The sequence below is a fragment of the Hipposideros armiger genome, unplaced genomic scaffold, assembly GCF_001890085.2.
Source record: "Hipposideros armiger isolate ML-2016 unplaced genomic scaffold, ASM189008v1 scaffold_363, whole genome shotgun sequence".
Taxonomy (NCBI): domain Eukaryota; kingdom Metazoa; phylum Chordata; class Mammalia; order Chiroptera; family Hipposideridae; genus Hipposideros; species Hipposideros armiger.
The window spans coordinates 1,332,277-1,349,446 of record NW_017731713.1 but is presented as its reverse complement, the minus strand read 5'-3'; the positions used below and the strand labels follow the sequence as shown (position 1 = coordinate 1,349,446).

Below are 17,170 nucleotides of genomic sequence, written 5' to 3'. Positions count from 1 at the left end.
GTGACACATATTCTTAACATCATAATGGGCTCAGGATGCAAAAATAGGAATAAGTCCACCTTTAAACAGTGACAACTGTGACCATCTTACACCAGGCTACCAGGCGAATGTTTCTCTTAACAGAAGACCATAAATGGCAGTTAGTCAATATACTAAACATTAGATTCTACCAAGAAAATTTGATTAGTCTCCTTTTGTCAGCAGAAAGGCGATTTATCTCTACAGCATTGACAACAGAAGATGAAAGTATATTAAGACCTATATAAGTCATTGCCTTATCACTGCAAATGCTGTTTTATACAGAGCTAGCAATACTGTCACTTGAAATGGCTATGATTTATATGAGAGATGGCAATGAGGATAATTTATAGGTAGGTGAAATACAAACCTGTAAAGAAAGATTTTATGTGAAAATTTAATCTCAAAACATGGCAGAGCTTTGCAGCCTGCCACCTCAACTTAAAAAAAAAAAAGACTCCATTTCTGTAATTCCAAAACAGGTAAAATCCCTAACACACGCTAAACTCAACTATTTATCACCCCTACCAAGTCCGAGTTAGAGAAACCATTTATAATGTGAAAATAAAGTTTGTGATCCTTAAATGTGATGCCAGGCACTCTAAAAAAAAAAGAACAAAGGCACTTTCCCCTGACATGCCCTTGCATCTCACTTACTTTATAGTCAGTGCGATCATTGTTGGCAGGTTATCAATGCATCGTGTGGATATAAGGTAATAAAAATGTAATCTATGCTGTGTTTACTCTAGTCAAGCTACATTTCTTTTTTGTGCCTTAGAGAGTCGTACTGACGTGACAATTTTGTCAAATATGTGAAATGAGCATGAAAGCAAATGGTGGTGTTATTTTTATTAATATCTATATATTACTCAACACCATGCACCAAAATTTAAAAGCATCCTCAAGCCTGAATCTAAAAAATACATGTGAAGCAACAGTGATAATAACTGGCAACTATTGTAGAATTTCTTAACCTCCGCTTACTGTTTTCTGTCAATCTGTTGGAAGCGATTTTCAACTTCACTAATGGTGGACCATAATGGGAGGACCTGTCACTGTTGCTCAACACTCAACAGATGAGTCCACAAAGTCAAAATCTTCAATATTGTCCACTTTCATAGAAATGGTGGCAGTAAAAACCAGGTAGAACTGTTAACCTCTATGGAGATCTTAAGGATAAAACCAATTTCATTTTATTACAGCCTTCCACAGTAAGCTTTCCCTACAGGTGTGTATTTTACTTTATATTGTTATTTAATTCCATCACATATGTGGGTCCCATCACATCAATAAAACTGTCAAGTTATCGAAAACAGGGCATTTTGTTTACTTTTTTGGTGTCCCTCAAAATACTTAGCTCATCACCAACATACCCTGGGCTCTAAAGTAACAGCTTCATTAAACCAGGGTTTGGCCGGCAGGTCTCTTTTTCTAAATAATGTTTTATGGGACAAAGCTGTATCTATTCATTTTACCTATTGTCTGTGGCAGCTTTTGTGCAACAACTGCTGAGTTAAATACTACTTATAACACAGGCCATCATGTGGCCCACAAAAAACCGAAAATACTATTTGGTCTTTTACAGAAAAAATTGGATGAGCCTTTATTAAATTACTTATTCTCGTTGGGAAATAGCTAAAGAATAGGGCACATATATACATAATGAGCATTCTTTTACTGTTCTGCGTAAATGAGCTTTTTAAATTTTAAACGTTGGTTGGCTGGGCAAATCAATTCTTGTCAATGTTAGGGTTTGTCATTATGATAGCTTGAAAGAAAAGGCCATTCTTTTTGGCCTGATCATTTCTGGATCCCAAAGATGTAGCTGCTGATACCTGTCAATCCAACAGATTTTTATTGGCACTGGTGTGACATATACTGTAATGCACCACCACACCTTTGAATGCTTTTAAGTGTTTTTCATACCGCTTGGCAGTTTTAGAAAAACATCATAGTTCCATTAGTATTAGGGAATGTAGTAATGGGAAGTGATAGTTGCCATTTCACAACTGGAGGAACAAATACAGCTTAAAAACAATGTACAGATTAAGAATAATGGTTCAAGTATGGCCAAAGACCAAATGGCCTTGATGTTATGACAGGATATGACAACTCTGGGGCTGCAGTGGCACATTCCATTCAAAGGCCGCACAGAAAGTTACCTAGTTTGCAAATTGTGTATTGCTGAGACAACAGTCTTAGAACTTGGGGGTGGTGGTCTGGCCTGATTTGATATGTTCCAGTTCTTCTTATATCCTCTGGAAGTGGACTAGTCTATTCTATTATATGCAGGCCATTTAGAAATCACTTTTTACTCCTTCCCCAATCTGGCATGAGACCAGACCTATACCTATGCAGAGACCCGATGGCCATACACACGATCCCAAGGTCTAGCCTAGATGCTGAGTCACCTGTGTAGCAAGGCTAGGTGGCCTATCTACACATCGTTCCCTAGAATATGCTGGGCCCTCTGGGAAACAAGATGACACCGAGAGAGGAGGTCGGGGTCGTAGATGGTGACTGTGCACTTCCAATGCGGGGTTTGGTTTGCTGGTATATTATCGGCTTCACCAGTAGAGTGTACATCAGAGTAAAAAAACTGAGCTATCTAAGGAGTGCTATAGTCAGAACAGCAGCTTCTACCCTAACTTGCAACCAGCGAGAGCTAGGACAGCGGTCTAACACGTTCCATTTTGGAAACGTCTGTTGAGAACTGGAGGCTTCTGACATTCTAACACTTCATCATGCCTTCCAGTTGATGGAAAGCAGACCCGCATCCACCAGCCTAGTCACATCTCTGAGTCAGATGCGGGCACACTACTCGTTTAGATTACAGGTTCTCAATTGGGGGTGATTTTGCCCCCCATGGGGCACATTTGGCAAAGTCTAGAGAGAGTTTTAGTAATCACAGTTGGGGTGGTGTTACCAGCAGAGGCCAGGGGTACTGCTAAATATCCTTCATGTATAGGACAGCACCCACCACAGTGAGTTACCTGGCCCAGAATGTCAATAGCGTTGAGGCTGAGAGACCTTGGTTTAGGTATTGTTGGCACCAAAACTCACTGCAGGAAAAGGAGCCAGAATGGGTCATGTGTCATTCTCTTTGGTCCAACCCCTTGGTATAGTCAGCTGACTAAAAATTGGCAGGATGCTCTTTGTGAGATTAAATGACATGAAGGAGTCAGTTTGTTTGCCTTTGGAGATACAATCTGATGGGGAGAATACTAGGGGAAAAAAAAGATCATAGTTTCTATTTGAAACATAAAGTAATCGATACATATTTATACAAGTAATGTTACTGTTCACAAACATTGCACTCAGCAGACTGATTGTGAAACTTTTTCAATGTTCTAAACCCAAATGGACAGACAAAAAAGTAACGTCAAGAACAACTCCGGGTTCACAAGATACTTTATCCCACATGGGAAAGGGGTTTTTAGAAGGATTCAAATCCATAAATTTAAGAGTAACATGAAAGCTTTACATCTCTATCCTTTCTATCTATAGCTTAGATTCTTATCTATGATAAAAACAAAACCAAAACAATCAAGTGTCCGTTAAAATTGGAATGCTCAAAATTTGATTTTATGACAAATATGTAAAATCTAGAAATGTCTAATTATAATCTTGACAGGAAAATTACTGCATTTATAATGTAGACCATCACGCATTTTCTCCATACGTATGACCTTGTATCAGTTTAACTGAAGAGCTTTTTCTACCTCATTTCATATTTATTATTTGACTAGAAGCAATTTAGACTGAGAAACCCGCAAAAACAACCTTTGTGAAAAGAGATACCCTCCAGTTAGTCCTAAGCTGGTGAAGGAGTCAAGTGCAAACCCAAGCTGCCCAATCAAATGGGTTTTCTCCCCTTCCTAGTTCTGGCTGTTTTTCTCCAACTTCAGTCCGCTATCTGCATTTGACCTCCAGATGACCATGACTGTTTCAATTTTGATGTGCAGCTTTGCTATAAATAAGATAGCATAGCTACGCAAGCTATAAATAACTAGAAATTATATGCTTTCTCTAGTCTGTTCGTACTAGCACTGCAAAACCCTTTACTTGCTGTGACTGAATCATCTCTGCAGGTAGATAAGAAAATATAACTGTCCATATCATACTACATCATTGTAGAATGGAAAGGTGGCAGGATCCCAAACGCACCACTATTAGATGGAGAAAATCACTGGGGAACAGATAATTACAAAAGATTTTCAATGTCTGTTTGGAAGAGGTTGAGGACGCGAGTATTTTATGAAAATAAATTTATCAAATGATGATGCTCATTTCAATTAACTAATAAAAATGGGAAAATACAATTATTTTATGTGTTAAAATGAAATAAGCATGTGGGAAAGACATTTAATTTATTGATGTGTGTTACATTCATGGCATTTATGAAAAAATGTTTTTAATATTCTTTATCCACTTTCCACTCTCTTGTAGTCTTAAAATGTGCTTCCGAACCTCAAAAATATAATAATTTTTCTAATCTAGAAAACAATGTCAGAACCAAATACTTGGCCATTTGGAGTATGGAGCACAGCCACAGAATAATTTAGGTTTCAAACCTGGTCCTGCCATGTTTGATGGATGAGGACAAGTCACTAAACACTTTAAGTCTCATTTTCTCATGTGCACAAAGGAAATGAGGAAAACGCTCACAAAATGTTCCTGAGAAAAATAAATGATCCATGAAAATGCCTGGCAAAATGCAGCATACTATGCAGATCAATGCATTATCAATCTTAGTGTAACATCTACAGTTTTCCTTCATCCTTCTATGTCTACTCACTTGCCATACTTCCATTGTTCTTAAAAAGGATGCTTTTTCACGACCATAGGAAATATGTTTAGGTGTGGTAGGAAAAACCACATCCTTCAAAAGATATACACATTTTGAATACATTTGAATTTATAGAGGCCATTAAAAAACTTTCTGGTCTATGATAAAATGTTTTGTAAATTACATAATTCTCCAAATATAACTTATCTTTAAAAAAAAGATAATTGGCTTTATCAATTTTGAGACTTGATATTTTTTAGGATAATAGCGATACATGCTAATTTTCATTACATTTAAGCTACAACTGAAATTGGGTCGCTTCTTCTACCAACAACCACAAGCATCCATAGTATATACCATCCTTAATTTAACTCTGGATAAACCTATTTCTGGATATAATCCAAATTTTAAAATGAGTAACTGTGTGTTTAATGCCATATTTTTAAACTAACCTAGACTGATACGCTAAGTGAAATCATCAAAGCACAGACAGTATAAGGTAGGTTGATATAACGTGTCTTTATAGGAAGTTCATTCTCTACATCTTAATGATAAAAGCAGAAGTTGGGTGCCTCTGTCCCACTAGTTGTGCATTCAAGAAGAGGAGGACGAGATAGTTCTCCCGCTTCTTAAAGTGTTAACAGCTGTCTTACAACACACACGATGGGAGCCACTGCATACGCATTGGACTCGTAGCTAGTACAATGCATGTATGTTCAATATTTTTCAGGGAAACAAGACACTTATCAACATGGCCTCTTGTTAAATCGTGCCATCTTGTTAGCTTTAGAAAATAAAACAGTGATGCCAAATAAAACACAATAGTCATGTTGTATCTATGACATCTTATAGAACCACGCTAAATAAAAAGGAAAGTAGGAATAGAAGCAGCGTAGTCCGTGCCCTTAGCCGGACAGCTGAAGTTACCTGGCAAAATCAGATATAATTAATTACGAGCAAGGCAATGGAAATAAACATTTTATTAAAAGATAGGTGTTTAAGAAACAGAACCATGCAAAGAAGGTGATGATGCTGGAGTTATAATCCAGCCATGCAACGGACTCCCCCCGCCCCCTCCGCTCAAGTGCATTACGACATACGTGTAACGGGATCTTGGGGAAGAGGCTCCTGGGTAGTCTTGAGTAAACTTTGGGACACTATGGAGAAAATAAAAGAACATAACTAAAAACAAAAATAGAAAACATGGGAATGATGGCTGAAACTCACAGGATTCCACTCATCAAAGGAAAAAAACAAAATCACTGAATTAAAAATAAAACCTAAACAAATACCCTAGTTTTGGCTCCAGCAGGAAACCAAAGTAAACGTATAAACCTAAGATGTATTTCCACAGTAACATCTTAGAATGCTGGCTATTTCTGCCTCTGATAGTACATCCAAGTACCCTGTTGAAGGGTTTTTTGCTCCCATCCTTCCTCCTAAGTGCCAAGCATCAGCAATTCCTTTTGATCCATTCTTCATGGCATCTCTGTCTGTTTCATCCCTTCACAGGGCGGCAGCCTCCCGCTCCGTGCTGGCTAGGTGTTGAGGCTTTACTTTATGGACACGTTATCTGCCCATCTTCCTGACCTTCGACCTCTCCTGTTTGCTTTCTTGGTAAATTATTCTAGAACCCACCTCCCCTGAAACAAAATACTGACTGGCTTATCCATCACATCTTTGTTGGGGATATCTACTTTTTGCAAATCTCAGCAAAATGTGTGCCATCCAGGGCACCTCCACAGGCTCCATCTGACCTGGGGTACCCGCTCCCTGCTGGCTCCCAGCCTGAGTCAAGTCAAACTGATCAAACGAAGAGGGTGTGGTGGAGGGGCTGCTGTAGGGTTTTTTTGGGAGGGAAAATTTCTAACTCTTGTGGCAAATCCATTACTGCTAATAATTTCTAAAAACTCTCTTTCTTATGTATATATATACATATTTATACTCCAAAAAACAAATCCACCTTAGGGAAAGGGAGAAAAAAGTTGGAAATCTGCCAGAAAATCTCCTGCAGCAGCTAAACCATTTAGAATCACTAACAAAAGCCCTTTGTTCAAAAGGCTCCAGGCAACAGAATCCCCCATTGTGTTCCCTGGTACCGGACCTAATTAACTGCTTTGTTTGAAACTGAAGAAAGGAGTCTTTTGAGCTAGAAGCTGCAATCGTCCAATCAGAGCCAGAAGAGATGCCCTTGGGGTTACCAGCGCTTACACCTGTTCTCACTTCTCTAGACAGAAGTGGAGTCATCTCCTACATAAAAGACCAACAGGAACTATTCCATCAGATATAGGGCTTCACAAACAGATGGTGTTAATGGCGCAGGTCCTGTTGTTGTTAGCTTAATCCTATGATCACACAGGAAAACCATTTATATAATCTCTAGGAATCCCAGGCAGGAAATGGTGACTGTCACCCTCACAAGACAAGGGAGAAAGGGCAAGAGTCTCCCAAAACAAAACAATGCATAATTACTGAATTTAACCTTTAATTGATGAGTTAAATAATTATTTCTAGAAGAGTTAAAACTTCCTACTCATGAACAAAAAGCAAATGAAATGGAATTGGGAATCTAATGTGGAAGGCTATTAAGAACACAAGTCCCATATATCTAGTGTATTACTTCCTGAGAACTACCTTTGTGGAAAAAGTTTCAAGTCCCATTTAAGTCATTGTGACTTCATTTATTTATCCCCCAGAGTTATGAAAAGCTTTAAGTTCAAGAGAAAAAGGCTTTGAAAATTATATTCCCCGAGACTTTTGTCGTTGAAGGTTTCTAATGTTTAATAAGAATTTTCTTCTATTTCCAAGAGAAGACATAAGAACTTGGCATTGCAAATGTCCACGTGTGAGCTCAGGGGCCACAGGGACATTTCTGCCCTCTGGCATTTGAAGTGCAGGTGCTCAGTTGTCACATTCCCTCGCCACCACAATCCAAGTCCCAGGTTGTAAAGCAACTTAAAGATACTCATTGCAGCAAATATGCCTTACCAATGCAACCGAAGCTTCATCAGTCAGGCTTTCAGTGGTAAACCTTATTTGCACATGAAGTGTACATGCACAGACCTGAACACACATGTACACGGACAAACAACATACACATACGTTTGCAGAAAACAGCTGAGAAGACAAAACAGCAAGTCCAGCTGGGCTTAGGGGAAAGCACTCAAAAGTCCCTAGAGATGCAAGAGGTAGGCACCGCAACTAGTAAAAGTACACACCCATGGCCATGCTTTATTAGAGAGAGACGGAGATGTGTGCTCATGATTAACATACTGGAGGTGATGCCTGGAGAGTAGAGAGGTTGACAGAAATGGGGTTAGTGGGAGCAACAGACCCAGCCCCGAGAGTCAAGAAAACCAATCTGTTACAAGGAGCGGTCAGTGGCGAGAAAGACGAAAGGTGGCCGGGCTTGAGGAAGGTCCACTTACTGACGCTGCCACACACCGCCATGCAGTACTCCTCTGTGTCAAAGTTGTTTCGGTTGCCGCCACATCCGCCGTAAAAGAAAGGGGCGCACTTCCCTTCCGTCACATCAAAGTACCAGCGGGAGATCATTGCTCGGCATGGCCCGGTCTCGGCTTGTTCTGAGCACACCTCTAATCAGACGAGATGTGGGGAACCACATTTAGCATGAAAAGGTACCGGCTCACTGTTCACGTACACGTTTACTTTTCTAACGCATTAGTCCTCCCCGTGGTAACTTGCCCTGCGTTTATTAGGCAGCGTCTGTCAAACATTTACGGTTTACGGAGGAATTTAATGACCTAGCAGAATTACCTCGGAAACAAAGCAGTGCATTCATATCTGGTTTAATGAGTGTAGCTCTCAGTAGTAGTAAAAGGATTCCAGCTAGAGGTGAACAGATCTTTCAGCGGCTTTTAGATTAATATTAAATGCCTCAAGGTGTCTGCACATCAAAACATTTCTTCATCATAAAAAAAAAAATCAACTCTTCTTGAAAATAACTTCGAATTCACTTTAAAGGAAAAAGGATTGTGTCTGGTTAGGATGCAAATAATTTAACCTCTCACAAATACCTGATTCTCTTTAATAAATGATTGCCATGACTTGGAGTATAAAATAATTACATATAGTTTGCATGTGGTCCAGTTTTCAGAGAGGGCCAGTCTCTCCACTGACGGACTGTATTTGAAAGCATATGTAATATCTGTGAATGTGACTTAAAGTTGCTTATCTCTAGTTAAAAACAATTTTTATTTGTATAGTCCCTTGGACAATAATGTTCCAAACAATAAAATATAGCCAACCAACTCTAATTTGTTAGTACATACCACGTATTGTTTTACATTAAAACACACCGTACCTAGCAACGCGCTTTGCCACCCTCCCCAAGATCAGTTTCATAACCCCTGATTGACTCAAAGTGTAGGAGCTTGTCTCATCTCATTTTACAGTGATTAGAATAAGAAATCTACTTTGCATGTGTATTCCATTTTTGTTAGATGGAACACAATTCTCCACCTTGGTTTGTGTCCTGCCTAGGCTCACAGAGAGCCTGCTGATGCCACAGCACACCCAGATGTCTTGCTTATTCTTAGTTTTACTAACATGCCAAGGGAAGCGCACTTCTTCTAAAAGATAAAAGCCAGGCCAAACCCAGAGCTTCCAAATTAGGAATATTCAACAGACTGACCCCAATCAATCACTCCAAGACAAAGATCCACAATGTGGATGATGTAAAAGAAAACTACTATTTTACTTCCCTATACACAGGACTCACTGCTCTTTCCAAGAGATGATGGCAAAACCAGGAGCTGCTGCCCTCATGGGGATGCTAAGAGTTGGGGGTGGGGGGACAGTCAGCACGGAGCCCCAGGTGGTGAGGGTCAGACTCTCTGCAGGTGAAATGCCCAGTGTAACAGATATCTAAGATGATTCTGGCTCTCTTTAGATGGTTCTCAGATGGAAACATCTGACTCCAGGAGCATCAAGTTCAATGTCACCCATCTTTAAAATCATCTCATTCAGTACTGTTGCTTTGACAGTCCGTGCTCGCCAAGCTACAATGTGTTTTAGTTTGCTTTCTGCAAAGAATTCTCCAGGATGATGAAAATCTGCCAACCAGCTGACACAAGTATCCCATCCACTAGGCAATTCCATTTATCTCCCAAAATGAAAGGACTAGCATTCTACCTTCCATAGAATAAGTTAGTTTTTGGGGGTCTGATCACCTCTGAGTTACTGACAAAGCAGCTTCTGGGCTGCAAAGTTAAAAACCAAGCCCAAATGTGGAGTACGACAACTACAACCACCAGCTGCCTCCATTCCTAGACCTTGTCTTCAGTAGTAAGAAGTACCCACAGGTTGGCTTTTCCCTCCTTGCCTGTATCTCCCTCACCAGTTTGTACATGTTCGGGTAACATACGATTTCTTGTCTTTAAGACATGATAACACTTCTCATTCATCTCTTCCTCAGGCTCACTATTCCAACAAGATTGCAGGCAACGGTGCCTTCTGAGCCTACACCGATTCTCACATTTCATACCGCTAGAGCACCAAATACGTGTGTTCTGACACTTGTCTGCCACAGGCCCCGTAGTACACATCGCAGCTCTGCAGGGGCTGGGAACATGACTGTACGACATCTCCCATGTGCTTAATAAAAGTGGTAGAATTTCGGGTGGGTGCAAGTTAAGTAATGGGATGAAGAATCATGATCATAGGATATAATCCATAATAGATCTCTGCCCTTGTATATCCCAGTCACAATTTCCTACTACTGATAAAGGCAAAACTTCTCAGTCCTGAACTTAAATGACATTAGAATATATTGCTGTTTTCCTATTATATCAAGAGTGGGACATAATGGCACATTTGTTTTTTAAATTATATTCTCTTTTTTTTCTTCTGCTTGAATCTAAATGGCTATGAAACACTTTGTCACAGCTAATTTGTAGAGCCCCAATCAACCAAAAAAGCATTCAGGACTCAAAATCCATCTACAAATCAACTAATAGAAGGGGCTACATGAGACACCCACAATTCTTATTGGAGTCTCCAATAAGAGTCTTTATCCATCAATCTGAAAAGGCAAAGAAAAGAGTGATGTAATGTCCATTTGCAGAATGTTTTGTTGGCTCTCCTGGCATTATCAGGGCTGCTGAACTGACTTAGAATGGCTCCAAATAGTTTCATGACTTTGGTGTGTGTGGACATGGTGGGGCATAGCGATCAACCCCATGGTACCCACATATAAAAGGATATTTCACATAATATGGTCACAGCTGGTATAACAGTATATGATGATGTAATGTCAAATACATAACATATTGAGGAGTAGACATACGTGAGCCTAGAAGAACAGGGATGAGAATGTGTCTGTCACTTTGGAACCTGTCAGAGACAATCACCCCATCCAGCTGGTTCTGATCTGTTGCCTCATACCAGAGTCAGCCTGGACAGGCAAGAACGGGTATCTCATTATAATCCCGCCAATTATCAACATTGCCGATCAACCATCAACCTGGAACTTCCCATCACTTTCCTTCGGACTAGGACTAGAGGAGTAACGCTGATTTCAGAGGGGACTCTGAGTGAAACCGTTCATTTTTCATCTTTCACCCATAATTAAGTTCTTACTCTATTGTAGGGCACGCGGTATTCGATCTCTCTGACCTATTCTCTAATCTTGCATCATTTCAGAAAAAAATACCCATGTAGTTGAAAAGAGAAACTGCTTAGTTTGGGAGAGGTTGAGAGGTGGGCAAGGGGTCAGCACTGGGGAAGTCTTATACTAATGCTTTTATACAGGTATTAACGGGTATTAAGGAGATGGCCAAAGACTCTCCGAAGAAAGGAAAATCAGCACATACTTGGGTTGAACAAGTGTTAAAGGATCATGTCAGTTTCACAGTTGTGATACTGCAGTAACGATGGACAAAACTGGGTGAAGACTATCCAGGATATCTTTGCACTAACTCTTTCACTGCATATGAACCTATTCAGTATCTCCCAAAAAATGAGAGGGGAAAAAAAAATCCCACATTCAAAACATAAGAGGAATGCTGGGAATTCAATTTGCCTTCGATTTCTAACCTTGTCTCTTTCCGTGAATCTCTTATCATTTCAGAGTAATTCCATCAAAGGGCTATAAATCTCAGTTTGACAAACTTTCCTTTAAATTCCTTCCTTGTAATGGAAAATTACCAGGCAATCTACCTAATCCAGATTCTAACCCAGTAGAAGAGTTTTAAAGCATTGAGTCCTGAAATATCATCATTTACAAGCTGCATGACTAGATTCAGAGAAAAAGAAATCTCAAGAGATTTTAAAAGCTTATGTTTACACTATTATTTTTTTGAATAGAAAAATCTCTTCCTTCCTAATCTACAGAAATCTCTAAAAAATTCAATGAAAAACGTGTTTCATATTGATTACTATAACCACTCAGTGGAAAATTATTTATAATATCACCCGTTAAAATGTAGAGCATGTAAAATTAGACCTTTTATTACTGTAGCCTCAAGTAGAATTCATCTGAAAATCAAAACTACATTTTCCTTTTCTCATCTTCATTCTATTCTCAAAACCTAAAATAATAAATGAAAAACTGGAATTTTGAAATCATTTGCTAAATGTGTCTTTGGAATTCCAGTACACCTTTATTTCCATTCAAAGTAGGGGTTACATATAATGAGGGAGAAAAATCTGCCTAGAATAATAGAAGCAGGAATATTTCTCAAAGAGAATGTTTCAGGTTAGCTAGAAACATAGGCACAGACTTAGATGGACATCTATGGAACGATAATCTTTGTTTATTCATATTTAATTCTTAAATTTTTAAGATCACAAATTGGTTTCCTAATATTCATCTAGCTGAATTCTGCTGTCAGGGAAGGCTTATCTCTTCTTTTAGAACAGCTCTATTCACCCTTGAAGACAAAAAGGCTATTTAATAAACTGAAATCTGAGTGTACACAAAGCAGTATAAAAGTTTATGTGCTGAAATAAAGGCTCTATGCATTTTTCATCTTGGTAAGGAGATCCTTGCTGAGATTTGTGCTGCTTTCCACGCTGTATTTCATTTTCTAAAAATCAATATTGTATAAACACAAGACAGGAACAGAGGTAGAGCTCTCTCCATTATATAAATAATTATGTTTCACTGCTCGAAAAATAATGCTTAATCACAAAAAATTAACTCTGAATACATTTGAAATTGGAGCACTTTTTTTTTATTTGTTTGTTTTTTGTGGACTACCAAAGTTTGAATGCTACTTTTACACCTTTTTAAAAATTCAGCATAAAGACAGCTGTGAAAGTGGCAACTAGGATGGGGAGAAAATCCCATTTTCAAATGTGCAATAATTATAATGCCTACTAAAAAAGCAAAGTAAATCAATAGATCGACTTTCCTTGAGTTAAAGATGACATATTTTGCAAGACAAATATTGTTTGACCTCACAGTAAGTCAGCTGTTTAATATTAACAGTAAAATAAAATAAAAACAATGACAGAGTACTGAAATCTACTAAATATGCTTATCTTTAATATTTCAAATAAATGTTGACATACGTGCCTAATCATTCACTCCATTAAAAATGAAACCAAATAACCTCAATGCCATTAATATAACTTTAGTTTTCAGCCTGATTAAGTTATTGCTACAATTCTAAATATTTCTGTAAGGTGACTTCATGAGCCTAAGTTATTAGAACTGATCTTACATTCTGTTAAAGAATAAGTAGACAAATTTGTGTCTTACACCTATGGATGAAAATTTTAAAAAGTCAATATACTAGACATCTAATTATTTTTTAACAATGTATTTTTCACAACCACAGATATAGGTACTTTTTGTGCAAAAGAGAATTTATAATATGCTTGCAAATATCAGCAAGTAGTAATTGAAAAACGTGTCTAATAGAAAATTGCTCTGATCAGGGCAATAAATGATCAGATATTTATTATCTATTAATCACATTTTACTAAATAGAGGCATGTAAAATTAGGCAAGGAAGCTTCAACTAAAGTCCTATGACAAATCTCATGTAAGCCTCCAATATGGGTTGAAATATATCAACAAATGATGGGAGCAGCTGTGCTAGTAATGAAATCACTGACTCAGTATGAAATGACAGGTGCTGATTTGTTACGGAAGTCTCTAGAAGATATCTGCAGTTTACTTGACTTTTACTGAATTGTGTTGATTCTGTAAGGCTATCCAATACATCTATCATACCAATTATACGTGACCCTATTCTCATCTCCCTCCATGATGAAACATTAGTTATAAAATAGCATGTAAAGGAGATGCACTCGTGAAGCATTTAGCATAATCAGCACTCTTGTGTTAGTGGTGTTGGCTGGCATTCACAAAAGGGCACCACTATGACTTTTCTTGATACCTTTGTGTCTTGTTTGTTAGGGGAATCAACTTGTTTATCTCTAAGCTGTGTGGCTAGTCTGAAGCACAACACAATATTACAAGAAGCGCGAAACATTGAACAAGACAAGATGTCATGTCCTTTGTTGGAAGTAAGACGAAGTAATTTTTCTCACTGACCTGTGGGGGGGTGTGCTGGGAAACGGGTTGTCTCCAGAAATATCCAAAAAACAAGTGAAACTAGCAACAATTAGAAAAAGTAGGGCAATTCTAAGACTTTATAATTTGCTTGGTATTGACAGCTGAACTTTTACAAAATTGCTTGGTGGGTAGACATATGAGGATTCTCTCCCACTTGGTGATATCTGATACTATATTAAGAACATCGTAGATAAGGATGGTTTTCCATTTCAGTTTCTTACTCCCTGCCTGAACCTCCTAAATCTGCACAGTATGGAGGGAACACTAGTAGAGACCACGGCTGAAAGTGCAGTCCCAGGACCAGGAGGGCCGGCATCACCCAGGGCTTGGGACCCAGTCCAGACCTACTGACTCAGAATCTGTGTTGAGCAAGTGCCTTGGGTGACATGCATGGACATTAACATTTGAGAAAAACTGTGACTAACCGTGTTTTATGTGCAGTTGAAACGTCAAAAGTAGATATATAAAATTCAATCACTTTCTAAAAGACCAGGGGGAAAGGATGAGGAAGAAGTTGCATAGGTTTTGGCTTATGAAGAGAAGTGCGCATACGAGGTCTGACAATTACGTTCACGGACTTGCTACCATGCGCTTACATTGGCAGCACTGTACAAACAGCTCGGTAAAGTTTCATAACCTTGGTCTATCAGTGTCTCACAGCTGTGTTCATGTCGATGTGTGGCGGTGTCTTGCTGAGTGGCGTTCATTACTGTTGCGTGTTTTTGTGTGCTGTCACGAGAATGTCTGAGCTTGAATTAGAGCAACGGACAAACATTAAATTTCTTGTTAAACTTGGCAAGGGTGGATGTGAAATCAAGGACATGTTAGTCCAAGTTTATGGGGATAATGCCATGAAGAAAACGACTGTGTACAAATGGATTAAATGTTTTTCTGAGTGGAGAGAATGTGTCACTGATGAAGAGAGGTCAGGGCAGTCAGTAACAAGGAAAACTGACTAAAACATTTCAAAAACTCGTCAAATTGTGTGTTAAAATCATCAGCTGACTGTGAGAAGCATAGCAGACCAAATAAACATTGATTTGAAAACAGGAAAGTCTTAACTGAAAATCTTGTCATGAGAAAGGTGTGTGCAAAAATGGTCCCGAAGGAGCTCACCGATGAACAAAAGCAAAGGAGAGTCGAAGTTTGCCAAGACCTTTTGGAGAAGGAAGATAATGTTTTGGACCATGTTATCACTGATGAGAAACATGGGGCACCAACATGACTCTGAAACAAAGTGTCAAAGTGCACAACGGAAGTCAGCCAATTCTCCACGACCAAAAAGAATTCCAACAGTCCAAATCAAGAGTCAAAATCATGTTGCTAACCTTTTTCATAAGATGGATTTCAGATGGATTACTCATTATGAATTTGTACCAACTGGACAAACAGTTTACCAAGTTTACTATTTGGAAGTGCTGAAAAGGTGGCATGAAAAAGCTAGACAAGAACAACCTGAGCTTTTCACCAACAATTCATGGCTCTTGCATCAATTGGCAATGTACCAGCTCACACGGCACTGTCTTTGAGGGACTTTTTAGCCAGTAAACAAATCACTGTGTTGGAACACCCTCCCTACTCACCTGATCTGGCCCCCCAGTGACTTCTTTCTTAATCTGCAGATAAATAAAATATTGAAAGGAAGACATTTTGATGACATTCAAGGCATCAAGGGTAATATGATGACAGTTCTGATGGCCATTCCAGAAAAAGAGTTCAAAATTGCTTTAAAGGTTGGACTAGGTGCTGGCATCAGTGCATAGCTTCCCAAGGAGAGTACTTCTAAGGTGACAGTAGTGATATTCATCAATGAGGTATGTAGCACTTTTTCTAGAGGGAGTTTGCAAACGTATTTGTCAGACCTAGTAGATTAGTAAAAAGGTGTGCCTATGACAATGACATGCATGCTTCAATGAACTGCTCTCTTATTTGCTAGATTTCTTTTCTTAGGTTTGTCTTTTTTCCTAATTGCCAACTCTGCATTGTGTAGATGCATGAAATTGTTGTGTCTGAGACATATGTTTTGAACAGCAACCGATTTGGGGGAAGCCATGAGAAAGATTAACATTCTTTAAAAATCCAGCTACTGGCTTTTAATTGATTTGGACTGAAAATGTTTATTTTTAATAAATGCCAGGCATAATTGTATTAAAATTCCTTTAACATTTTATTCCCACTATTCTAACATGAAATTAAAGCACCTTGACACAAAGAAAAGTGTAGACATGGAAAATGAAAAGTAACTAAGCACTCCTAGCAATGGAATACTTCAGGCAAAATAAAGTTGAAAAAATGAATGTTCTATGTGACAAGGCTGATCTCCGCAAAAATATTAAACCACTGATTCTATACTTCATGGAATGCAAGCTGCATCTCAATAAATTTGCTACTAAAAACAAGAAAACTATAAATGTATAAACACACACAACTTTTTATATGGCTCTGTTCCTCGCGCTCAAATTTTAAATAACCTAAGTATCTGAGTGGGCTTTCTGAATTGGGAGCGTTAAACTAGGTAGAAAGAAGCTTCTCAGTGCCTTGCTTCACTTGGCTTCTATGAAAGAGTACATCAAATGCCTCAAAATCAATGGCTGCCGTGCCACGGGACATTAAATGACAGGCTGCACCTCTCACTTCTAAGCGTGGCGCTGACACTAGTTCTCTCGACTTCACTGGACAGGATGCTGCTTTCTGGCCCAGGAACAGGAGTGGCCCGTAAAACACAGAGGTAAAGGATCCCTCGAAAGGGGGACTGCACTTCAGCCTCCAACGCAAGTATGTGAGTACATTTTCATGTTCGTTGCAAGTTTCCCCCA

The 17,170-nt window shown here is 38.8% G+C and overlaps 1 protein-coding gene across 2 annotated transcripts in view; it reads right to left on the bottom strand.

Annotated features, from left to right (window-relative positions):
• Positions 1-17,170, bottom strand: part of APP (amyloid beta precursor protein) — a 198,856-nt gene that overhangs the window by 92,961 nt on the left and 88,725 nt on the right. The window contains exons 11-12 of one of the 2 annotated variants that reach the window (XM_019662036.1): positions 8,236-8,403; positions 5,908-5,964 (exon numbers count right to left, since the gene is read on the bottom strand). In XM_019662036.1, the coding sequence (XP_019517581.1) occupies positions 5,908-5,964; positions 8,236-8,403 (225 nt within the window). The remainder of the gene's footprint in view (positions 1-5,907; positions 5,965-8,235; positions 8,404-17,170) is intronic. The other variant, XM_019662035.1, reaches the window with a different exon arrangement.